The sequence below is a fragment of the Microtus oregoni genome, unplaced genomic scaffold (assembly GCF_018167655.1).
Source record: "Microtus oregoni isolate MIOR12 unplaced genomic scaffold, Mior012 000035F_ref0000213, whole genome shotgun sequence".
NCBI classification, from domain to species: Eukaryota; Metazoa; Chordata; class Mammalia; order Rodentia; family Cricetidae; genus Microtus; species Microtus oregoni.
Window position 1 is genome coordinate 21,199,641 of NW_024543094.1, and position 26,687 is coordinate 21,226,327.

At 39.0% G+C, this 26,687-nt stretch overlaps 1 protein-coding gene across 2 annotated transcripts; it reads left to right on the forward strand.

Annotated features, from left to right (window-relative positions):
* The first annotated feature begins 2,611 nt into the window (after positions 1 to 2,611).
* On the forward strand, positions 2,612 to 26,526 carry Suv39h2 (suppressor of variegation 3-9 homolog 2). Of its 2 annotated transcripts, none has more exons than XM_041630706.1 (6): positions 2,612 to 2,920; positions 4,815 to 4,960; positions 17,027 to 17,698; positions 19,632 to 19,778; positions 22,122 to 22,251; positions 23,709 to 26,526. In XM_041630706.1, the coding sequence occupies exons 1-6, from the start codon at positions 2,668 to 2,670 to the stop codon at positions 23,813 to 23,815; spliced, it is 1,455 nt and encodes a 484-aa protein (XP_041486640.1). In that variant the 5' UTR covers positions 2,612 to 2,667; the 3' UTR covers positions 23,816 to 26,526. The 2 variants fall into 2 exon arrangements, with proteins under 2 accessions (XP_041486640.1, XP_041486641.1); XM_041630707.1 differs by having other exon boundaries at positions 2,612 to 2,698.
* Positions 26,527 to 26,687: the final 161 nt, after the last annotated feature.

Genomic DNA, 26,687 nt, shown 5'->3' on the forward strand with positions numbered 1-26,687 from the left:
TGTCCTTCAGAAAAATGTACATAAAGTTGATAACCCAAAGAGCTTTTGTTTATAATATATATAACTATGTATACAGTTGAGAAAGATTTTTTAAAGTTACTCAATACATTTTTAAAGTAACTTTAAAATGTAAAAAGTAGCCGAACATGTTATTCATGGGAATAACAATTTATGAAAAATAACTTTTGAAACAAAGCTTTAGCTTTTAGTAAGTGTGGTATTGTATATGTTTTCGAGTCTCTTAACATCTGGCTTAACCAGGAGACAGCTATATTTTGATATATGCTTTCCTCTGTCAGTATACGATATAAGTTCTATGAATTCTGGGAAACTCCAGTACACCAATGGGAAAAAAACAAAGAAGGCAAATGACAAGGCCTTCCTGGTATCTTCATGATGATGCTCAGTGCCAATTTGTGAGACAGACATGTCTGAGAATTGTATTTTGTGGCTGGTTACTGTGCATGCATCACAGAACACTTGCAGAGCTGGTTACCATCTCACCAGGGATACAGCCTTGTTTCACAGTTTAAGACTGCAGTTTTGTGCTCATGGGTTTCCTGAAGGGTCTCAGGTCCACTCTTCCACACTCTGAGAGTTGACGTTCTCGAATAGATAACAGACACTGATGAATGTTGAAATGGCTGGGCCTACTCTAGATCTGTTCTGTGCCTTAGAACTGATGGGATTCCTGATAGATAAACAAAGGAAACACTTCATTTATAAAATAGTAATTTATAAAAAAGATTTTTTTTTCCCTCAGGCCAGGTGGTGGTTGGTGCCTGCCTTTAATCCCAGCACTCAGAAGGCAGAGGCAGGCAGATCTTTGTGGGTTTGAGGCCAGCCTGGTCTACAGAATGCATTCCAGGACAGCCAGAACCCTGTCTCAAGAAACAACAAACAAACAAGCAATCTCAGTGTTGTGATCAAACCCAGAGCCTTGGATATATCAGACAAGCACTATGCTACCCAGCTATTGTCCTGCTCTCAGCCTCCTTTTCTAAATTTTCATTGAAACTTAGCAAGACCAAAACTATTCTTTAAATTCTACAGACACAAATTTTAATAAATGCTTTAAAGAAAAGATAGAGACAGAGTGCCTAAGCCGCCTCTCTGAAGAAGTATCATTTGAGTCCAAACCTAACTAATAAGAAGATAGCCAAATGCAAGGGGATAGAGTAGGGCCTTTAAACTGGAAAGTGACCTATTAGAGTGGTTTAGAGGGTTTATTAGAGCAGTGAGTGTTGGCTCACATCTGTGGTCCCAGCACACTAAGGAGGAAGCAAGAGGATCAGGAAGTCAAGGCGATTCTCCCATACAAAGCAAGTTTGAGTCCAGCCTCAGCTATGGGAGACCCTGTCCCCCAAATGACAATAGGGTTGCTAGCTTATTGTTCGTTCTTCCCACCAGGAAAGAGGCTCCAAGAGGACAGACGCTGTTTTCCTTTCTTGTCTAGCAGATGCCTGGCACATAGGAGATACACATGAAAATATTTTTGAATATGCCAATGACATTTGAATTGTATGTCTATTGTATTTGAATTGTATATGTATTGTGGTTGACTATGTACATAAAAATTTGAAAAACCATAGAACATAGTGGGTAAAGGGGAGAATGGTCCAAAGTAAGCGAGGAAAACAGACTTTTCAGGAGGTCTCAGGCACGGGAAGGTGTGCTGTGTGGGGAAGTTTTTAAAGCAGGAGGGCACGTGTTTCACTTTAGTTCCATGAGAGTGGCTGGAAGCGGAACAAAAGAAGAGGTCAAAGCAGTTAGTTAGGCTTCTTTGGCTGAGAAATGAAGATGTGGAGAAAGGCCACGGCGGTGGAAATGGAGAGGAGACAGGCAGTGTGCACCTCCTATTAGCACTGACATGACTTGCTCATGGAATTACAGAAAGACTTTTGGGCTCAATGGCTCTCCTTACAAGCTTCCAGATTTACAGTGATGTGAAAATGACAGTCATCCAATTCTCCCTCAGTGTACATGGCTAAAAACTGAACCCAGTTTAAGGCGGGCAAGAATGTTAAATAAAGTAAATCCTTGTTGCAAGCGTACCTTGTAAATTTGCTTTCACTAAGTGAGCTGTTGGCAGGGTTGGTTGGATTTTGACAATTGTCAGACCCTGCCTTTGAGTTCAATTGCTTGCTACACGGCCATATCAACTCACCAGAATCTCTTTGAGTGATCCAAACAGACCACGTCTCTCCGAGCGAGCCCATGTGCATTCAATTTTGAGATCCTGAGCTGTAGTGACTCGGAGAGAAAGAAAAAATAGGGCATGCTTGGGTTGAAGTGCTGAGGAACAGGGGTAGTAAAGAATCTATCGGTGCACACTAAGCCACACAGTACATTTTGCATTTTATAAAGCGCATGCCATGCCTCCGTGAAGAGACTCAAAGCACCCGACCTGGTTTGCAGCCTTTGGCACCAAAGCAGGTGTGGAACCAGCGAGGGGCGGGGCCTCATCAAGCTCCCGCCAACAGACCCGCCCCCTGCGGGCCGCGCACGCGCGGTGTCTCCAACGGCTGGGGTCGGCCTCCAGTGACGTCAGGACGCCTCGCTCCTTGCAGCCTCCCAGCTCCGGAGTCCCTCGCGAGCCGGGGCGGGGCGTCCGGCCAGCTGAGCTGCTGAGGCTGGCCGCGCCAGTTTGAATGAAAGCTCCGCAAGATGGCGGCGGCCGGAGCCGAGGCCCCGAGAGGTGAGGCTGGAGCGCAGTGTCACCGGCCGCCAGGTCCGCTCCCGAGGCCCAAGCCCAGCCGGACGGCGATGTGGGCGGGACGCCTCCGCGCGGACACCCCGAGCGCGGTACCCTCGCGGCCGGCTACGGACCCGGGACACGGCGGCTCCGTGCGAGCGTGGGTCCGAGTCCCGCGGGCCCGGGTCCTGGGTGGCGTGTGTGCACGCGCCGCCTCTTTCAAGGGTGAGCAGGAAAAGGACGCGCGCGCGCTGCCGCAGCGGTGGGAGCGGGGCTGAGGTGCGGTGCCCGCGTCCGGGCCGGCCTGCCTGGCATCGCTGTGAAGTGTCTCCGTGAGAAAGTGGGTGTGTGCAGACACAGCCCTGAGCTCCTGGAAACTTTGGGGGGCCCGGCTGGAATTTGCGGGTTATTTATGTGGATGCTGAAGCCGGGGACACACAGTGCGCGTGCGTGCGCCCGAGTCGCGCGCCCTTTGAAAGTCCCGGGTTTGTAAAGCAGCCTGGAATGAAAAGGTGGTTCTCCAGCTTTCTTTCCTCCGCCTCACTCAGATGGTGACACTTCATTATCCCCCGCAACTCTGCTTCCTTGAAGCGTGGCGGGGGTGGGGTGGTGGAAGGATTTTATAAGCGGGATGTCATAAAATAATCCGGACAATGAAACTTTATTTCCTCCATCGTTATAGGCTGTGGAATATTGTAAACCAAATGATTGCAGGTTAACAAAAAATACTCGGAAATGCTCAAAGTGTAGCATTTCTATTGAGAGGTGCCTTGTGTGATATTACACATAATGGTCTTCGTTATGACGTTTTCGTATTCAAAACCACCTTCCATTCATTGTAGGGCTGTGTTTTTGGATTCTCAGCTAGGGATAAAAAATTTCAAAACAACGAACACCTTGGGTACGACCAAGAGGATGCCCCTTTGCAGATGATTAGCATAAGGAGATTAGCCTTACACAAAACAAATTTAGGATATTTAGATGGAAGCGACTTATAAGACTTTTTATAGCTGTCTTACTCCCAAACCACCACACCTAAGCAATCAATGTATTCTTGCAAATTTGGGGAAAAGACTGCCTTTTGCTTGTGCCAGAAATAGTCTTTTGCAGTGACTGGAGCCGGGAAATGGCGCTTAACAGTTTTCTGCAATGAAGTTCTTATGTGTGTGTGTGGGGGGGGAGGGGGATGAGTAAGGGATGTGGGTAAGTTAGAGCAGCTGTGTTCTCCCTTCCTTGACCTTCACCTCAGTACAGAACTGCGGACAGCTTGATTGATGCCTTAGTGATACATTTTGTTTGGTCACCTCTGTTTTCACCACTTTTAATGGCTCTGTACCCAGAAAGATTGGGCCCTTGCTAACGTTAATTTCCGGATGGAGCCCAGTTCATTGCTGGCCTCTGTAAAGTTATTATTAGTATGTCTGACTTTTAAGTCTTGTTTATGGATTATTTACACTGAGTATTGTTTTGTATGCTGGTTTGAAAACAGAGCAGGAAATAAGCATTACTTACGGTGCTCTCCTTTTCAAGTAGATTTTTCTGGTTTATACATATCGATGATACATTTTACCATGGGCAAAATAAATGAAGCTCAGATTCCTCTTGTAGTATTCCAAAATGGAAAAGGTAGGGTATGGATTTAATTGCAGAACTATATTTCGGATTTAAAAGCTTACTTTGCTATTAAAAGAGATTGAAAGAAGAAAAGGTTACTTTTAAATTGTAATTGTTTTAGAATATATATTAGATATGTTTCTAAAAATATGTCATAGAGGATGTTTATTATTAAGAGAACAATTATATTCTGTGTAGAATATAATATAACAGTAAAAAAATTACTGCTTTTTACTTTTGCCTTTATATGTAGTCCTAAGAAAGCCTAGACATGAAATATTTTAAGTGGTCAAGCAAGAATTAGCCATTGTCAGTAAAACAGTAGGATAGAAGTCCAATTCACCAAAAATAGCTCCTTGTCATGTAACTTTTTCTTAAATACACATAATTGGCTTCTTGTTGTGTGCGTTTCTAGACTATTAAATTGTCAGTTGAGAGGTTTTGATGTTTTTGTTTCCTCCTAGTAGCTATTTTATTAGTAAAGAATTCTATTTTCTTATTGTAGCCTGGTGTGTGCCTTGCCTAGTTTCACTTGATACTCTTCAGGAATTATGTAGAAAAGAAAAGCTCACATGTAAATCGATTGGAATCACCAAAAGGAATCTAAACAATTATGAGGTGGAGTACTTGTGTGACTACAAGGTAGTAAAGGTAAGGCAATATCCAGCCCCTTGACAGAGACCTGTTCATACTCAACTATTTCATGTTTCCCTGACGTAAAAATAGCCTGAAAAATAAGCAAAGCTCTTCATACTGTTTAAGGTTGTAAGTCATAGATTTTTGTCAAATAACTCTGAAGGGATTTTGAAGTATAAGTGCTCTTACATTAGAGTATTTAGGGTATTTATATCATTTTACATCCAACTCTTGATTATCTCCTTATGGATTACCAGAGCAAATGTTTTATGTCAGATTGACTTTTCCTGTAATTCATGCTGTTCCTGGATCACATTTCCCATAATCACCTGGAAGGAACCTGAGGTTTCAAGCCAGCTGTAGAATTTACTGAATGTCCTCCAGAAGCATCCCCGTTTACATTTCCTGCCATCCTGTCAAACTGGGTTACAAGTTACGGCGTGATAGAATGGGCAGGCTTTCATGGTCATTTCAAGCCTTTATTTCATATCTTCAACTTCAGCAACTAATATAGTTGCTTTGTACTTCCCTTTATTCATCTTAAAATGTGTTATTCCAAGAAGCTCTTTGATCTAAACCCTGTAATTATATTTTTGGTAATTCTTTTGCTTGTAGCTTTCTGCTGGCCATTAATCTCAGTTCTTGCAGATAAACAATCAAGAATGTATTTAATGTGATTTTTCCATCTCTGCTGAGCCCCTTGGTAAGTCCATTTCTTCCTTTGAATGCCTGTCTTCCTGTGGTAGCATTGCCTTCCCCATGTAGGGATCTTAGTCAAGCTTCCATCTCTACCAGCACCCTCAGTACCCTACCACTGAAAGAGCCTAGCCATGTGCCATCTTGGTTTAGAAGCCCTAGCCTGATCAGCCTAGCTAGGCATATCATCTGATCATATGCAGTAGCTCCATTAGAACATACTTTGAAGCCATGCCTGGTGGCATAGACCTGTAATCCCAGCTGCTAGCAAGACTGAAACAGAAGGCTCACAGCGAGTTCAGGCCCATCCTGTACAACTTAGACTCTTTTCAGTCCATTTCTGAAAAGTTGTTAAAGGGAACTAAAGCTCAGTGCAGAGCATGTGCCTGGCATTCATAAAGCTCCAGCAGTCCCCCCACCCTGGGAAGAAATACCAAACAAACCAAACTTCTGCAGTTCTCATTGTTTAGTTCTACTTGACAAGATTTTTACATGCTTCTTTGTTTTCTTGTATCAGCGGTTTTCCCAATATTTAGTACTGTTTTGGACCTTTTCCTCTTCCCTTGCTTTCTCCTATTCAACTGAAGACTCCTCGCCTTCTGCCTCTATGAATTTAAGCCTTTAGCATTCGATCTTCGTTCACCATGAGTCATCTCTATCTTTGGTCTTTCAAAGGTGTCACCATGTTTTCCTGGTGATTCCCCCAGGACTTTACCTGAACTTGCGGTTTCTTTTTAATTAATTTAGACGGGTTTTCTATTTAGTCCCTTGAACTCACAGTCATCATGCTCTGGCCTCTTCAGTGCTGTATAAAATACATTTTCCAGCTTTGTGTCTTTTAAATATTAAGCTCTTCTTTGCACTCATTTGTGTCAGTAATATTCACATCTTTTCTAACCTTTGGCTTCCCCTCTCTACTCAAACAGGTATTTTCTTGTATATTCTTTCTTATTTCATTAAAAAACTTTTATTGCGATAAAATTTGCTTATTTAAAGTGTTCAGTTCAAATCTTAGTATACTCTCAGAGTTAGTTTTAGAACCTTTTTCATTAAATTTTTTCATCTTTATTTTTTATTACTGTTTAAATTTCAACTACCAGCCCTAAGCAACTGCCAAATCTATTTTCTTTTTCTGTTGAGTTATGTGCCCCCTCCTTCCTCCTCAAGGTCTGTGCACCAGAGAAGGACCTCAGATGTCCTGCTCTGCCACTGTTGGATTGCTTTAGACTGGGTCGCTAGCTAAACTTTGGGCTAGGCTGGTAGGCAGCAAGCCGCAGTGATGAGCTTGTTTCTGACCTCAGTAGCACTGGGGTTACAGGTGCATGTGGTTTTGACGGATGTTTTATGACTGCTGGTACTTGAACTCATCTCCTCCTTGTGGAGCAAGTGCTCTTACCTGTGATCCATCTCATCCCAGTTGTTTCCATCTGGGGGCTATTATAATTAATACTGTTATGTATGTTCGTATGCTAGTTTTTGTATGGACATCGTTTTCTTTTCTCTTGCAGTGGAATTCCTAGGTCATAAGATATTCTTGTTTAACCCTTTTGGGAACTGCCAAGCTTTTCCAGAACTCAGCACCATTTTACTTACATATCAGCAGAGTATAAAAGTTTTAGTTTCTATGTAGCTCTCCTTGTGAGAAGTGCATTTCATTGTGGGTTATATTTATATTTCTCTAGAGATTAATGATGTCCAACATCTTTTTATCATGCTCTTACTGGACATTTGTAACTGTTGTGGTGAACTAATTATTCAGATCCTTTACTCATTCTAAAAATACTCTATTTCTTTACTTATTTGTGTGTATGTGTGTGTGTGTGCGCATGCATGTGCATTGGTGTGTAGTGCCTGCACATGAGTGTGAATGCTTCTGTGGGCACATGTGGAAGCCAGAAAAGGTCTGTCCATCTTAGCCTTATTTTTTTAAGACAGAATCTCTTATTGAACCAGATACATTTTATTTAGGCTAAGGTGAGTGGTCATTGAACTCCCAGAGTCTGCCTCTCTGTTCTTCCAACACTAGAACTGCAGGTCCTTGCAGCAGTGCTCAGGTTTTGTTTTTGGGGAGGTGGGGGACGTACTGGGGATTTGAACTCAAGTCCTTATATTTTGCATACTAAGTGCTCTTACTTACTGAGCTGTCTCCCATCCCTTACTCAGTTTTTAAAGTTGTATTCTATTAAGTTTTTTAGTTATATATTATACCTACAAATCCCTTGTCAGATATATGATTTGTATTTATTTTATCCTGTTAATTTTCTTTTAACTTTTTGGCCCATTTTATTCCAATTTGTGTGTCCCTATCACTGACCACCTATTGTCAAGTTTGAAGACCTTAAAGTTTTCTGGACTAGTTTGTTACATTTACTGTGGTTGATTTTCTTCTTTAAGACTCTCTTGTCTATGGAAGACTGCCTAGATGTAATCTTTAGCAACTTAGCATCTCTGTCCTCCAGTTTCTTTATGAAATAAGGGTAGTGACAACAACACCAACAATTAATTATAGTGCATAATTAATATTGAATGGATTAATATTGATTTTTTTTTACAATAGATTTCGACCTTTAACAATTCAATGACATCAGTGTTTACGGTTAGAGCTATTTGTTTTTATGCTATGTACTTGTGCCCAAGTGTATGTATGTGCATGATCATGCAGGTGCCTATGGGAGGCAGAGGATGCCAGCTCTCTTGGAAGTGGAGTTCCATGTAGTTGTGAACCACTTGATCTGGGTTCCGGGAACTGAACCCAGATCTTCTGCAAGGGCAGCAAGTGCTCTTGATATATGAGCCATCTCTGTAGCTCCTCATTGTTATTCTTTTCACCAACCCCCCAATCTATTTTTCAATGTTCTTCATACTCTCTTTGCTTCTCATTTTTTTTTCTCTAATGTAGATTACTTCTTGGTCCTCTTCTCACTTAGAAGCTGCTCTCTAGGTAACCTTCTTTAGCGTTTTTTTATTGGGAATATGCTAACTCATAATTAGTGAGATGACTACTCAGGGCAGAGTACTAAGTTCCTGTGCAAAGTACTTAATTACAGTGAAGGTGAGTGTTGGCATAATAGAAGGACCTATTGGGCAGAGACTGGGCAGTTATCTATGGGAAACATGTTTTGAAATGAAAAGATAAGGGGGTGGGATCCTGATACAGAAGACAGCCCAACTCCTTCAAGGAATAGAAAATCTGGATAGAACATTGGCATAGTTAAGATGAGCTAGAAGGAGTGCAACTCTTTACAGGCAAAAGGACGTTAGGATTCATCTTGAGGGAAGCACAGAACCATGGAGTCTTTTAAAGTACAGAAATGGCATGACGAGAACGTTACTCTACTGTCAAGTCTTCAGTGGGTAGAGCAGTCAAAGCAAAACAGATGAAAAAGAGCACAAGGACTGGATGAAGAATCCTGAAGAGTAAGGCTTGTGCCATTAACTGGCAGGAAAGATAATAGGAAATCTGGAGGTGTGACTAACTGAAAGAGCTGAAAGAAGAGATAGTTAGTAAAAGAGCACTGAGCAGTTGATAAAAGAAAAATCTGTTAAGAATATACTGAAGTTAGCAGTCAAAGGGCTATTCATGCCCTGCAAGTGGTTTCTGTATTGCCATGAACAGAAGAGCCAAAAGAACAATGTGAAGAATAAGTAGGAGGGATAAAAACACAGAGTCAAGTAGTATGGACTCTCAAAGCAGCCTCCTGGAGAGAAAAAAAATGGTATAATGGCATTTATAGTTTTTTTTTAAATTTATTTATTTATTATGTATACAATATTCTGTCGGTGTGTATGTCTGCAGCCAGAAGAGGACACCAGACCTCATTCCAATGGTTGTGAGCCACCATGTGGTTGCCGGGAATTGAACTCAGGACCTTTGGAAGAGCAGGCAATGCTCTTAACCACTGAGCCATCTCTCCAGCCCGGCATTTATAGTTTTAAAGTTGTGTTAAAAATTGAGTCATAGTTGTATGCTTTAAAACTTTTTTAATGTTCTAAAGAGCTATAAGCTAAAATATACTCTATGACCTCAGAGATTCCTTAGCTATGCAAACATTTATATGTCCAAGGAAGCTTGGTTTTATGTTGCTTTTGAAAAATGGGAGGTGTTTAAATGTTACTTAGAACTAATAGTGAGGCAGAAACCAAAGAGTTGGACATTAAAGAATAATTGATAAAGTACATCTCTTCTATTATAGCTACATTGACTTACAGTTTAATATCTGTAGGATACTGGCAGTTAGGAACAAGGGCCATATGCTACTAAAAACGAAGTGGGATAGTAGACCTTGAACCTAAAACAATATGAAGTAACCAGCTTGAGAAATGGGAAAATGCTATCTGATGTCACTCAGTGGTATAGATGAACTCAATGTAGATTGTAGTTGTTATGATTGTTTGTACAAGCCATGCCTACTCCTTCCCCCATCCGCTGAGGGAGGCTGATCTTCAGCTTCCGGCCTGAGCTCACTCTCTTTTTACGTCTTCCTCTGGGAGAGACAGCTTTGCTTCTGCCTCTCTCCCCACTTCTCCGTTTCCCTCCCTTCTCTGTCTCTCTCTCTCTGTCTCTGTCTCTCTCTCTTTTTCCCTCTCCCCACTCACCTCCCCTTTTGCCTTCCCCTCCATAGCTCCCTGAATAAATATTTAACCTCATTCTACATGTCCTGTCTATCCATGTTTCTGTCTCCTGCCCACCATGTGTCTCCCTGCCTGGGACCAGCCACCCTTGGGGACCGGCAGCCGTCGCTGCCTGGTACTGGCTGCTTCCAGTGCCCGCTGCGTGCCGCCACATGGCCCGCTACCGCCATTTGGGACCTACAGCATTTCTGCTGCCTACTGCCGCTGGGGATCCTGCAGCATTTTAAAAAAAATCAGAACAATAGCCCCACTCCCAAGGATAGGCTTTGTCCCTTGGAAAACTTCTTAAGGTATATCAGTATCTCTGAATATCTAGAAGTACTAGTGTATTTACTACCTGGCTCAAACAGAATAGTCTGTATCTAACAGTAGATTAATATTTTTGAAAGACAGCACATCTGAAGTAATTTTTTAGAAATTAGAACAGCAGAAATCATTAAACTGCAACTACTATTTTTCCTCCCCACGACAGGGTTTCTCTGTAATAGCTCTGGTCGTCCTGGAACTCACTGTGTACCAGGCTGGTCTTGAACTCACAGAGATCTTTGCCTCCTGAGAACTGAAATTAAAGGCATGCACCAGCACTGCCCAGCAACCTCAGTTTTTTTTTATTATTTTGTGTATGTGAGTGTTCTGCCTGCATATATATCTGTACCACACATGTGCCTGGTGTCCAAGGAAGTGGTGAGTCACTATATATGGGTGTTGGGAATTGAATCCAGGTCCTTTGCAATAGCAATAAGTGCTCTTAACCACTGAGCCAACTCTCCAACCATATAATCCAAATTTTAAGGACTATAAAAGTAGAGCTTTCAGAAAGGACTTTCCTATGGTTGCATAGAATTTTTTTTTTCAAGTTTAGGATCTAACCAGGTGTCAGATTCATTTCAACCAACCACCCATCCATCCGTCCATCCATCCATCAATCATCTGATTTATGTTAAGTGTTTTGCCCCCATGTATGTAAGTGTGACATGTGTGTACAGTGCCTACAGAGGTCAGAAGAGGATGTTGTATCCCCTGAAGTTGGAGTTATAGGTAGTTGTGAGATGCTGTGTGGGTTCTGGGAACTGAACCTGAGTACTCTAGATGAGCAGCCAATGCTGTTAATTGCTGAGCCAACACTGGAGTTCCTTTTCTGTTAGTTGCTGGCATGAAACCCTTCTATAGACCTTCTGTTGATAATGCTGGTTCTCAACTATTTATATAATAACACTGGTGTTGTGGTATGATATGGACTATGATGGTTATCACAAAAAATGGCAGAAATAAGGAATAGAAATGTAGAAAATATTTTTCTGCTGGGCACATACCTTTAATCTCAGCACTCAGGAGGTAGAAGCAGAGGCAGGTAGATCTCTATGAGTTCAAAGTCAGCCTTTTCTATGGAGCCAAGGCTACACAGAGAAATCCTGTCTCGAAAAGCCAAAAAGAAAGAAAGAAAATATTATTTTCCTATATTTTCATGTATACGTAAAAGCTTAGATATTCATTATCATATGTTAGCTATAGTCAGTTAAAATTGATAAACATGCTGGGTGGTGGTGGCGCACACCTTTAATCTCAGCACTTGGGAGGCAGAGGCTGGTAGATCTCTGTGAGTTCAAGGCCAGCCTGGTGTACAAGAGCTAGTTCCAGAACAGGGCCTGTTTTACAGAGAAACCCTGTCTCAAAAAAAAAAAAAAAAAAAAAAAAACCAAACAAATGAACAAAACAAAAAACCATGACTGGTTCTCATTTTTTTGAAAGTTCATAATATTGTTTTTATTTTTTTTTTTTTTTTTTTTTTTTTTTTTTTTAAAGATTTATTTATTTATTATGTACACTGTGTTCAGCCTCCATGTATGCCCTCAGGCCAGAAGAGGGCACCAGATCTCATTACAGATGGTTGTCAGCCACCATGTGGTTGCTGGGAATCGAACTCAGGACCTCCGGAATAGCAGTCAGTGCTCTTAACCTCTGAGCCATCTCGCCAGCCCAATTGTTTTTATTTTTATATTGCATTAATTCTAGAAATTTTTGTTGCACATATAGAAGTATTCAAATTTTGATAGAAGTATTGTGCGTGTTTTGAGGCTATGAAAAAAAAATTCCGTCCCTTCTCATGAATTGCTCATAGTTTAACTTAGAAATGGAAGCATAGGCAAGTTAGTGCTCAGTTCTTGGGCAAGAGAGGCAGGAAAGATGCCACGAAAGAGTTGTTCTTTGAGCTATTTTAAAAGATGAATGGGGGTTTGGAGAGATGGCTCAGTGGTTAAGAGCACTAGTTGTTCTTGCAGAGCATGTGGATTGGGTTTGCTGCACTCGAATGATGACTCAAAACTGTATTACCAGTTTCAGGGGATCTGCTGCCTTCTTCTGGCCTGTAAGGGCACTCTACACACATGGTGCATATACATGAACATAGGCTTACACACATTCTCATTTTCTTTTAAGTGAAAAGGTTTCTCTACACATAAGATGAGATTAAAATAAATTCTCTAGGCAATTGTCTTATAGCATTCTAATCATGGAGAACTTCGTGAGCAAGCAGCAGAAAACTGGCTTTCAGGTGAGTTCAGTGTGGTTAGAGAGTAGTGAATGAATGGGTTTATAGTGGGATGTTACAGTGAGAGCTATCAGGAACCAATCTCAAGAAGGTTGTGTTATTGTTTTTTACATGTATTTATTTAGCATGCTGTGAGTGGGGAATGTACCCTGGCATGTATGCAGGGGTCAGAGAATAACTTTGAGTTGGTTCTCTCCTTGTACCATCTGAGTCCTGGAGATCAAGCTCAAAGAAAGCATTAGAGCTCAAGTTCCAGTGACCCAAAAAGTTGCCTATATGACATATAGATTCATAGCTTTTCTCAGATTCTCAAAAGGATAAACACCCATTTATATAAAAAGGGGCCAAGAAGCCATGCCAATAAAGAAAGTAGAAAAGATTAGAGAAAGTCATGCCTTGAGCGCTAAGGAATGTAAGGTCGTGACTACTGCTATAGAAGAGAGGTCAGATTAGCTGAGAACAGAAGACTCAGCTGGCTTGGTAGTTAGGTTGTAAAGTGGAGTTAAATGCATATGTACTTAAGCTTCACAAAGACCATGGCTTCTAAGAATTGTAAGAAGTATTGGAGTGCCCAACAGTAAATAGGGTTTACTGTTTAGTAAATAGGGTTTAGGGTTGCCCACAGTTACTTGTTAGCATTAGCATTGCAATTTTCCTCTCCCTTCAACATGACTGCAAACTGAACAGATCCATCTTGTAACTGGTTTTGTTTTTTTGATGCTTTATTACAAGCCACCACTTTTGCTTTCATCTTGCCTACTGTGTTCTATACATACACACAAAAAGGCAGCCTTTGATAGTAGTCTTTCTGCTTTCTTTGTTCTCTTTTCGAATTGTCTGACCCCTACTGATTACCATCTTTCTGTTTTAATAGTATTAGTTATGTTATTTTGGCATTTAAAATTGAATTGACCTCCACTGATATTTATTTCACATATTGTTTCACATATTGTTTGTTTATTTCATATATACATCTGAGGTATGCTAAAAGCCAAAAAGGTTTTTGGCTTTAATTTTGAATTATAGGTTATTGAATTAATTAAATTTGTCTTATAAGTCCGTGGTTTTTATAAAGTAATCTTATTTTTCAAAAATAAAGTCTTTTTTTAGATTTTAAAAATGAGATATGCTTATAAAAGACTACAAACCAGAAATAAAATATTAATATTTTCATACTGTTTTGCCAAAATCAATCTTGTTTTTAAAGTATATTTCCTGTACAGGAATTGATTAGTTACCAATGTGGTTGATATATGTATATAAAAACTTCAGTCATTTTAAATACAAGTGACTTATCTAAGATTAACCATTACAGTTATTTGGGAAGTGAACTTCAATGATGTTTCTTTTCATTTGAGTGGTAATTTAATCATGCAGCCTAGAGCCAGTACTTGTCTTTTATTATTTTCTGCAGTAAAAGTGTTGTGTTGCTTTCTTCTGCTATCAAAAGTCAAAACTTAAGAGTTATAGGGAATAGATGAGTTCAGAAAATGCTAGTTGGATCTCATAACTAGTTTTATGTAGGTAGATCTGGTATCAACAGTACTAAATTATCATTACTTGACTGAAGGAAAAAAATCTTTAGGCCTTAGGCCCAATTAGACACACTTTGGTGTATATCCAGGCTTCCTATTTCTCCTTTCTGTAATGACCATATATACATAACATACATACATACATGCATACATGTATTATGATCATATAGTTTGTGTACTATATATCATCAGATCATAATTAAATACATTTTAATAGAAAAAGCCCAAACATATTTTGAACAGTTTTCAAAATGAAACAGTTCTTTTAATTCATATGAATTATGATAGATGAATAGGACATAAAAAACTAAGGTACTGATAATGAGGATAAGATAAGCTCACTTGTGGGAGTGCAGTTGTTCTTGAACTGAGTTTGTACTTTAGCAGTATACCAAAGACCCTGAGTCATTTGTGTTGAAGTCATGGGCTAGGGATGGGGTTATAACATGGTGTAATGCTTGTCTGGCATGTGTCAGTCCAGAGTTTGAGCTCTAGTACTGTGTGTGTTTTGGGCAGGGGAATGATTAGTAGGTACTAAAACAACTATTATATTCATTCCTACTTAATAGTAAAAGTTAACTGAAATTTTCATAGGCAAATTTATTGCAATAAATAAGTAATTTTTTTAAATATCCACAAATTAAGAAAACACTGGACAGCAAGATGGCTTAGTGCGTAAAGGCACTTGCAATCAAGCTGGACAAGCTGAATTTAATCCTTGGGACCCACCTGGTGGAAGTAGAGAACCTACTCTTGCATGTTGTCATCATTCTGCACACATGTATTATGGTACATGTATATGTACTATACAAATATATACATATACACAAATATATATATATGTCGTGGGAACTCCTTTAACCAATAACATTTAAGATACTGGCCCACTTTGGGCATGGTCTATGTGTGGCCCTTTTTCTGCTACATTCAGTTCCAGTTCCCAGCACACACAGAGGACTATGGATCACTACTCTTACTGTTAGTTTATCCCCAAATAAGCCTTTGTTATACTCCATTCCAGGCTATTGTGGAACTCTTTGGTACAACTACAATTCAGGTCCCACATTGGGCGCCATTTTCAAAATGAAGACTGCCTTTGTTTCCTGACTGCCAAGACCCGAATAATCATACATAAACTATATTTATTACAGCCCTGCTTGCCCAGCATCTTAGGAGTATTCCTACCTAACTCTTATATCTTAAATTAACCCACTTATATTAATCTGTGTATCACCATTAGGCTATGGTTTACCATAAGGTTTCAGTGTCCTCCTTTTGCAGCTACATGGCATCTCCTTGACTCCACCTACTCTCTGTATCTCTGTTCTGATTTCCCACCTGGCCATATTCTGCCCTGCCATTGGCCAAAGCAGCTTCTTTATTAACTAGTGTAATAAAACATATTCACAGCATACAGAGAGAAATCCCATAGAAGATGTCATGTAAAAAAGTTAAAAATAACAAATGTTTAATCACCATAGTTATTTATTTTTTTAGTTTTATGTGTGTTGGTGTTTTGCCTATATCTATGTCTGTGTGAGGATGTCAAATAACTGGAGTTATAGGCAATTGTGAATTGCCATGTGGGTGCTAAAAATTGAACCCAGGTCCTCTGGAAGAAGAGCCCTTGCTCTTTAACTAGTGAGCCATCTCTCCAGCCTCCCATCCACCTTGATATTTTAGGAGCATTTCTGAGCTTACTTTACCTTAGGTTCCGTGGTTATGTGCTAGCTGTTCTAAGACGAAGAAATTACTGAAAGACATCACTTTAGAATTTACTATTATTGTACATGAACTGCCTTTAAATTAGGCCCTTAGCAGAGTCAGCTGACCTTAAGGAAAGAAACAGTCACTGTGTGTAAAAGAGACTTCAGAAACCATGGTGGCCAATAACATTCTAGGTGATAAGAAGTGGATCTTTGCTGTCCTTCATGCCTCCTACTTAAGCTACACAGGTTTCTCTAAATGAGGTCTGCATTTATTAAAAATGTTAATATCTGGTAGAAACTATGATGTGAACTGCAGTGTTATTTTAATTTCTTGGTAACCACATACAAAGTAGTAATTGGTTTCAATAATATATTTAATTCAATATCTGTAAAATGTTTCAACCTTACAGGCATATTTAAAGGTATATTTTGCACCTCCCATTCTTGAAATTCAGTGCAGTATTTATGCACAAAGAACATCATTTGAGTATAGCCACATTTCAGGTTCTCAGTAGCTACATGTGGCTTACAGTGATTATCCAGCTTATCTTTAGAACATCTAAGGGATGTGTGGCCATGACATTGAGGATATAAATTCCCACATATCCAGTGAACATTATTATAGCCCTTAGAGAATACATGGTACTATGCTGGCCATATGAGCCACTAGCCTAATGTTTGCTTTGGGACCATCTGTTTCCATGATCAAGGTAAATAATTTTTTGTTTGACCTAATACTGTTTGAAATCATAGGTTTCTGTGCCTTTATCTTTCTCTAGATAGGATGCTTTGGTCTCTTGTCAGATGTTACATCCCATTAAATAGTGTTTCAGATAGCACACAAAAGTTCTGTTTATCTGACTTACACTTTACTTGGCTCTTCATGTATTTTAAATTATTAAGAGAAATGCCACTATAGAGACTGTCATAATCTGAATTGTATTTTCTTTTCTATTTTAAGGATGTAGAATATTACCTTGTAAAATGGAAAGGATGGCCAGAGTCTACGAATACTTGGGAGCCCTTGAGCAACCTCAGGTGTCCACAACTGCTACAGCAGTTCTCCAGTGACAAGAATAGTTTCTTATCTCGGGTAAAGAAAGGGAAGGCAATCACTCCAAAAAACAGTAGGAAATCCTTGCCACCTGCTGTCGCTGAGTACATTGTAAAGAAAGCCAAGCAAAGAATAGCTCTCCAGAGATGGCAAGATTACCTCAACAGAAGAAAGAACCACAAAGGGATGATATTTGTTGAAAATACTGTTGACTTGGAGGGCCCACCCTTAGACTTTTACTACATTAATGAATACAGGCCAGCTCCAGGAATCACCATAAACAATGAAGCTACCTTCGGATGTTCATGTACAGACTGCTTCATGGGAAAGTGTTGTCCTGTTGAGGCCGGAGTTGTTTTGGCTTATAATAAGAACCAACAAATTAAAATCAAACCTGGCACTCCCATCTACGAATGTAACTCAAGGTGTCTATGTGGACCTGATTGTCCCAATAGGATTGTACAAAAAGGCACACAGTATTCACTGTGCATCTTTAGAACTAGCAATGGTTGCGGCTGGGGTGTAAAAACCCTTGTGAAGATTAAAAGAATGAGTTTTGTCATGGAATATGTTGGAGAGGTACATTAAATTTCTCCTATGGATATGAGCTTTATACTTTCAAAAAGTTACCTTTCTACCTTATTAATGTAAATACGTGATACGTTTTGATGTTATCATTTGCAGATATGTAGAAATTCATTTTCAGGTTTAGGAGAAAGGTTCACTGGTATAGTTAAAAATGTAGAACTTTTTATATGAGCAAATAGATAATAAAATAAGTTAATAGTTGGCATTCATTCATAACCACTGACTGAAGCATATTTTTTAAAATTTATATATATGTGTGTGTGTGTGTGTGTGTGTGTGTGTGTTTAGTTTTTCAAGACAGGGTTTCTCTGTGTAGCCCTGTCTGTCTGGAACTCACTCTGTAGACCAGGCTACCTTGAACTCCAGAGTGCAGAGTGCTGGGATTAAAGATGTGCACCACCACCACCTGGCGCCCATATTTTTAAAAATTAACTATATTTACACAGAAATCTTAAGAAGAAAGTCAGGCCTACCTACATAAATGCTGACATTGAAACTTTGAAGTTACATTTATTTCATTATTTGGTCCAGTATGATTAAATTTCTTTTCTGTTTTGTATCAGTATGAAGGACATTACTGAGCAGAAAATATTTTTAGTATTATCAAATATGTATAAAAGCATTTATTGCCAGGCGGTGGTGGTGCATGCCTTTAATCCCAGCACTCGGGAGGCAGAGACAGGTGGATTTCTGTGAGTTTGAGGCCAGCTTGGTCTACAAGAGCTAGTTCCAGGATAGGCTCAAAAGCTACAGAGTAACCCTGTCTCCAAAAACTTTTTTTAAAAAAGCATTTATTATAATAATAACTAAATAAACACTACCCTGAACTGCAGAGCATTCTCTGATTACCAAATCCTAGCATATTTCCTTTGATAACTATCATATGCATAAGTGTTAACATAGTACTCATCATGGGCCACAGCTAAGCACCTTAGTATATTAGCCCCCTAATCTTCAAGTTTCTGAAAGAGGACTTATCTCCACTATTACAAATGAAGAAACAGGCACAGAGAATTTTAGCTAAGAATATACATCACTTTGGCTAGTGTTGATGTCTTCAGCTGAACACTGACCAAGCTGTGACAGATTCCATGGTAACAGGGATGTTTGGAACCTAGCCAGTGCCTGATGCTTGAAGCTGAATTACATCCCCAGCCCTAGGCCATGATTTTGAGCTGAAGCTTCTGTACTGAAAAACAAAGCTTTCCAAATGGCTCATTGCATGTATAACATAAAGCCTGTTGTATAACAAGTTTCCATGTGTTATTCCTCATAGGACATTGGTTCTCAACCTGTGGGTCGCAACACTTTGGGGATCGCAAAGCAGATATTTACATTATAGTTCCTAGCTATAACAAAATTACAATTATGAAGTAGCAATGAAAATAATTTTATGGTTGGGGTGACCTCAGCATGAGGAACTGTATTAAAGGGTCGCAGCACCAGGAAGGTTGAGAGCCACGCTGGAGAGCCTTTTGAGAATGCATACTCTTGTGAAGGTAACCTTGTTCCTCTGTCCTGTCGAGCATAGGTGGGCAGCTCTTTGCACACAGGATTATAATGCAGGTAGTACAGAACCATATATCAGCTTATATCAGATTTCATTTTCAGTAGTCCTCTATACCATCACTTTCCCTCATTTCTATACTGTTTTTCTATCTAGTTTTTAGTTCATATGAATGTTTGTTTTGATGACACTTGAATTTCTTTTTAAATATTTGTATCAATGTTAGTAGCTTAATAATGCTTCTTTGGCTCCACAGTGGCTGTATAATATTCTGTGGTTTTACAGAGCACTGTGTCACCTGTAGTCCAAGCTATGCAAGAAATGGAGGTAGAAAGATCTTTGGAGTTTAGAAGTTTGAGAGAGCCTGTCACAAAAAGAAAAACAAAACTACAGTTCTGCTGTTTCTCCCCACCTTAGGTGATCACAAGTGAAGAGGCTGAGAAGCGTGGACAGTTATATGACAACCAAGGAATCACCTATCTTTTTGATCTGGACTATGAATCTGATGAATTCACAGTGGATGCAGCGCGATATGGAAATGTGTCCCATTTTGTGAATCATAGTGTAAGGAGCAGTAAGACAAATAGTTCAGTTTAGTGCTGTTTGGATGATTTCTCCTTAACTGGAAGATAACTTTTTATATAGCCATTCATAGTATTTTAATATGAGGGCTTCTATTAAGTCAGGACATTATTGCTATAATATAACATAGATATTGAGGTGTTTACCAATTACTATGTTCTCCTAGTCTTTATATCTCACTTCATTTAAACTTTCCAATAACTTTATAGGGTAGATAGGTAACTTCATAGCAGAAGAGAGCAATTAATAAGCAAAGGAGTTAAGCAAAAGTTTTGAAGACTGAACAAAGTTATCTTATAGAAGTTAATACTACTAAATTGTACTGTGTGCAGTAACCCTTTACCTTAGCCACATTTTATTCTCCATATTTTCAGTTTCCTACTTAACTGTAGTCCAGAAATACCCAGTGGGAATTCTAGAGATAATCCATTCTTAGTTTTAAGTTGTTTGCTATTCCTATAAGTAGGTGAAATCATCTGCTGGAGACTTGACCCATCCTTTTGTTCAGGGTATATACACTGTAGATGCTACCTCTCTGGGTTATCAGGTCAACCATTACAGTATTATTTGTGTTCAGGTGACATTATTTTACTCAGGAATTGCCCAGAAGCACAAGATTAGTAATGCTAGCAATTTGGATTTGCCCAAGTGTTTCCTTTAAGCCACAAGGCTAAAGTACAATAAGATATTTTCATAGAGACACAACAGTCATATAACTTAACATTGTTCCGTTTTTGTTATTTGTTAATCTCTTACTCTGTCTGGAAGTTATAAGTATATATGTATAGGACAAACCCCTACAATATAGGGTTTGGTACTATCACCAGTTTCAGTCATCTGAGGATAAGGAAGGACTACTGTGCAGTTTAAGGTAACAGAGTTGTTTTGAATGTCAGTGTGTTAATACTACATTAAAGCATTTAGGATTATTTCCCTAAATTATAAAGTAGTATTCTTTAATTTTTAGTTCATGTTTTAAAAAGTTAGATCTGCAGTCTTTTCAAGATTTTATTTGTGTATGTGTGTATATATGTGCATAGGTGCCTGTGGAGGTCAGAGGGGCAGGAATCAGACCCCCTGGAGCTGAAGTTACAGGTGTTTGTAAGCCTAATGGGGGTGCTCAAAACTGAACTCAGGTCCTCTGCAAGAGCAACAAGTGAGTGCTCTTAATTGCTGAGCCATCTGGCCAGACCCCTAGAACCACAATTCCAGAATCTTCTACTTTATAAAACTTGTTTCCAAAACTAAGGACAATAATAATTATTGGGCACGTTCTAAGTACCAGACAATAAACCCAGTGAGGTTAGTACTTTTGGCATTTTATATATACGTGGCAGATAATAAAAGAAGTATGTCTTAGATAGTATGACATGTAGCCAAGTTAAAATGTGTGGTGGATTGCTTACCAAGAATTGTATGTGAATCTCAGTGAAATGTAAGAGACTGTCTAGACTTCCTTTTTGGTTGCCTAATTTGTTTAAATGTTTGTAAAATAATTTCTTAATGACAAATTTGAGATTTAGCCATCCTCAGTATCTTAGGGGATTGATTAGTCATGAGACCCCCTGCAGGTGCCAAAATCCTTATTAGTTCCTTATGTTAAATTTGAGACATATATAATAACTCATAATCCTCTTTTATCCATTAAATCATATGTAGATTACTTCTAATGCCTATTAGAATATAAATAGTTGTATTCACAGACTGAGGACAAGATCACTCAGCCTGTACATATACAAGACTATGGTAGGATTTTTCTTTTCTAGTTGACTCTGCAGTTGGTTGAGTACAGACATGGAACCTATGAGTACAGAAGGCCACTCTACCACCAACATATACTTCCTCTTTGGGGAAGATTAAACACCAGTTTAAATTTCTTGGTTTGACTCCCTAGATCTTTCTTCTTGCATATTCTCTAGTTTAGTGTTCCCAAAATACTGAACAAGTTCAAATAAAAGTTTAAGCAATGAAACTATGTAATATAAAATTTGAGTTCCATGGTGCTGATTTTATTTTAAAATAGTTATTTAAAGTATCTATACACACATATTATTGAAATAGTTACAAGTAAAATGTTCATGTTATAGATGGATTAAAATTCTCCAGAAAAAAAAGCTATGACAAAAGTGACATATTGGATACTTGATTTACCTTTTTCTATGATTGAGAGCTTCTTATTTATGAAAAGTGTATTTTGAATGTGCATGCCATCGGGAGCGTTGTTGGCAGTTCAGTGGGCATGTGGGAGGCTAACTCACCCTGTGCTGTGGCGCGCAGACGGCACCGTTGTGCCAGTCTTACCTCAGCAGCTTTTCTTCTCTTCAGTGTGACCCGAACCTTCAGGTGTTCAGTGTCTTCATCGATAACCTTGATACTCGGCTTCCCAGGATAGCACTGTTTTCCACGAGAACCATAAAAGCTGGAGAGGAGCTGACTTTTGATTATCAAATGAAAGGTATGGTTTTCAAGAATAATTTCATTGGTATTGGTTTCAGTATGACAATGAAGGCAAGCCAAAACTAAGGTCGAAGGTAAAAAAAATCGGGCAGGGGGAGGACACACTAAATAAATATATGTGGAGAAGATGGAACACATTACTCTGTACTAATTTAGAAATCTTTAAAAATGAAAGTAATTGGTGTGTGTCTGTCATCTTAAGGTCCAAAGCCCATCTGACAACTAAAGCTGGCTCACAGTCTGTCCTCTACGTCACTGTACTGATTTTCTTAGGACTTCCATTTTGGAAGCTGATTTACAACACCTTTTCTCAATACTATTAATATTAGTAAAAATAAAAAGGTTTTCAATTTTTATTAATAGATAAATATTAACAAGATTGAAAGTATGATTTCAATTACATATGAATTCCTTCTTGAATATAGCTTTTTAAAGTATTTAATTATATTGCCTATATTGTGATTATGAATATTTTCTATGAACAATGTGCTTTACGTGCTATTCCTACTTGGCCTCACTGCCTGTGCTTTTCATGGTGTATAAAAAGAATAATTATATGGGGCTGGAGAGATGGCTCAGAGGTTAAGAGCATTGCCTGCTCTTCCAAAGGTCCTGAGTTCAATTCCCAGCAACCATACAGTGGCTCACAACCATCTGTAATGGGGTCTGGTGCCCTCTTCTTGCCTGTAGGCATACACACAGACAGAATATTGTATACATAATAAATAAATAAATACTAAACAAAAGAAAAAAATGATGCTGCAGGTTAACCTTTAAAAAAAAAGAAAGAATAATTGTACATTGGACTTTCTCTTACACTCTGGTTTCTCTTCGGATTGTATAAATCTTTCACCTTTTTTCACTGAACTTTCTCAGTGAATGTCATCATGGCAGATAATTCACATTAGCCTATCCCATTGTTTCAAGACAACTCAGAACAAATTGTCTTAGGATTTCACAGAAGTACAAAGCTATTTCCTTGAAAGTTAACCAATGCCTTGAGAAAGTAATCACCATTGCTAGCTTCAGGAAAACCAGGGTTACACAAAGAAACCCTGTCTCAAAAAACCAAAACCAAACAAAACAGAAGATTGAAAGTCTATTCTAAAGTATCTTTTATGGTTGGGACTGGATCTCACTATACAGCCCTGGCTAGTCTGGAACTCACTGTGTAGACCAGGCTGGCCTCAAACTCAGATCTACCTGCCTCTGCCTACCCAACCATGCCCAGCTAAAATATCTTTTTTAAAATAAAGATTTGTGTGGTGTGTTCATGTGAATATGGGTACCCAGAAGGGGGCATGGGATCCCCTGGAGCTGGAGTTTGAGGCAAAAGTAAGCTGCCTGACGTGGGTACCAGGAACTAAACGCTGGTCCTCTAGAAGAGGACTACTCTACCTGCTGAGCCATTTTCAAGCCCCTATTCTAAAATGTTTCCCTCTCTTGTGTTTTCAGGTTCTGGAGAATTGTCTTCAGATTCTGTGGACCACAGCCCTCCCAAAAAGAGGGTCAGAACTGAATGTAAATGTGGGGCTGAGACTTGCAGAGGTTACCTCAATTGAAACTTCAGGAAACGGAGCACAGGATTGTGTTTTGTTCTAAGAACTGAAAAAGTATTTTCTATTATCAAGGTTATATGTATGTTAATGTACAACTTGTGTCTCAAGATATTTGCAAAGTACATTACTGTTGCTTTTGAAGAGGACTGCAGGGGCTGGCCACATAAACAGAATATATTTGGTGGTTACATACTAAACATGGAAAGTGAACTACTTCTTAATAGGCAAGTATCCCCTTTAGTGTCTAAAAAGCAATGAGGCAATGGCTGTTGATATAAAACCTTTTACCATGACTCAGATAATTCAGTTTAGGCAAATGTACAAATTTTATTTTATTTTTTTACTATATTGTTCCTGCTTAATATTCACTGATCTTGTATTTGAGACAAGTAAGCGGCACTGAATTTTTTTACTGAATTTTCTACTTTTACATTAAAACATCGACATCTTAATGATATATTTCAGGTATAAAAAGAAATGTGAAAGATACTCTTTTAGCTTGATAACATTCTAAAGCAATAGAGACCATTACAAAGACTGTATGTCTGAACCTGAAAGTCTTAGATTTTTAATCCTGCTGAAGAAAAATCTCTAATCACCTTCTCTAGAAGTCCATAGTGGCTGGCCATTATGCTTCTTTGCAAGGACATAGCAGTGTGGCGAAGAGGACCCGCTGGGAGTGCCAGGCAGGGCAGATGAGTACAGAATGAGCCACAGCGTGAACCGAGGTCACACTAAGTAACTCTCATCTGAACAGAAGTGCAACAGCCTCGGAGAGCACTTGTCCCTAATGGCAGTGTAATTCACATCACATTACTTCCACTGCCTGGCAGTTTTAATAGTTCCTTTCCACTAAATTTAATTATTTTTGCATTTTCTGTATGTCCTTGAAAAATATCCTATATTTGAACAGATATTGTTTTATACAAGAATTTTTAAATGGATAATACTGAGTTTGGCCAAAGTTATGTCTTATTGAATTTTTATTAATCTGTGGGGATTAGATGGGATTTTCCCATGTATAAAACACAATAAAGAAAAAACTTACTTTCATCTTTTTGGGTCTGGGAATTCTAATCATGGTGTCCAGTGTGAAGACCAAAAAAGAAAAAAAAGAAAGAAATGGCAGCAAATAATCCTTTCAGTGTCCTGATTAAGATTTACCTAAGCTCACTGCTCTGGGCCTTAATAGGCTGTAATAAGCTCAAGTAAAATGAACTGAATCCAGGAATTCAGCACTTCCTTTATCTCCTCTTAACCTGTTTTGGGAGAAGCTACAATGTTATTCAGAATATTGCCTTCACAAGGCTACTTGTTCACAATACATAGAATACACTGTTTGCATATTTGAGATCTCATTCTATGTTTGCTACTCAGAATTTTCAGAATGTGTCAAGAAAATATATATATATATTTTTTAAATTGCATTTTTTTTTTTTTGGTTTTTCTTTGAGAATTTTAAAAGCATTCTAGGTGTGGTTTTCTTCTCCCCAGATACCAAACTCACTTTGAAGTATTCTCAGGCTTAAAGACCAGATTTTTAAAAAAAAAAAAAAATTCAGTGTTTTGATTTCCAAGATATTTGGTCTTATTTACATTCAGGTTAAAAGAAAAGAGAGGACAGAGGGGAAAGGATTATGTTTAATAAACATGTGGCTTTGTTTTGTCCTTACTAATAGAAATTTAATGGGTCCTGATTTTGTGGGTTGGGGGTAGGTCTTGAAGTAGGGTAGCGTGTGGCTCAGGCTAGCCCTGAATTTTCTGTGAAGCTAGAGATTATCTTGAACTATTACTCGCCTTCCTCTACCTCCTGCTGCTGAGAGTACAGGCATGTGCCACCATGCCCAGTTTAAGATTTTTACCTTTAAAAAAAAAGACAAAACAAGTACACAGAAGTTTCATTCTAAGTTCCACACGTGTAATGTACTGTGCTTCTATCCACACTGTTCCATTACCTCTTTACCCCCCATTCCTCCACTGCCTTCCTTTTATACCTTCACCTTGTGATAGCTGTTTATCTAAAGAGATGTGTGTATGTAGACACACTTGTGGCTGTGATAAAGGTCATCAGTTCATCTCCAGCTTGGTTCCTTCATTTCACATGTCCTGAGTGTATAGTGGCTTCAGCAACAGGAACTTGGAAATAGTCCTGACGGGAAGTTAAGCAGGAGCAGAGACTGAACTCTGCTTACTGGCTTTCTTACACAGCCCAGGCACATGGGCCTAGGGATGGGATTGCCCACAGCCTTTAAGAAAATCCTCCACATACCACAGGCCGATTTGATGGACACAGTTCCTTAATTGAGGTTCCCTCTTCCAAGGTGACCCCAGGTTTCTCAAGTTGACAGCTGAAGCAAACTATGATAATGTATTTTGCATATTTGACTCTTCACTAAAGTCAATGTGGCTAGCCACTAGATTTCTTGATGTATCTTGGCACTTTAAAGCTCTTTAACCTTCGATACTATATAACCTTTGAAAATGAAGTCAGCACCACACTTTTGTTTTGATGCTGTTGGTAATGAGGTCTCATCATACAGCATCATAGAATGCTCAAGAGCCCTGACACTGGAAGCCCCCGTTGCTAGTGTCTGAGTCCTGGCTTTATTTATTGCTTACTAGCTTTGTGAACTAATCTGTGTGCCTTAGTCTCATGTCTACCTCAAAGTGTGGCTTCACAGATTAAAGCTTTATAAAGTGGTTTTTATCACAGAATAAACACCATATATAAATGTTTCCTATTGTTATTCTGTATTCAAAACATAACCTGTAAAAACTGATCATGTAGATTGATCTAAATCTACTCTTTTGTTCTTAGCTCTCTAACTCCTTCAGCCAGTGTTTGTACCAGGCTTAAGTCCTAAAACATGAACAT

Excerpts from the sequence above, each read along its gene's own strand:
- Suv39h2 (XM_041630706.1), top strand. The coding sequence starts at position 2,668 with ATGGCGGCGGCCGGAGCCGAGGCCCCGAGAGGTGAGGCTGGAGCGCAG. Across the intron at positions 17,699-19,631 it reads TCATGGAATATGTTGGAGAG|GTGATCACAAGTGAAGAGGC; the intron begins GTACATTAAATT and ends TCCCCACCTTAG. Across the intron at positions 22,252-23,708 it reads TTTTGATTATCAAATGAAAG|GTTCTGGAGAATTGTCTTCA; the intron begins GTATGGTTTTCA and ends TTGTGTTTTCAG.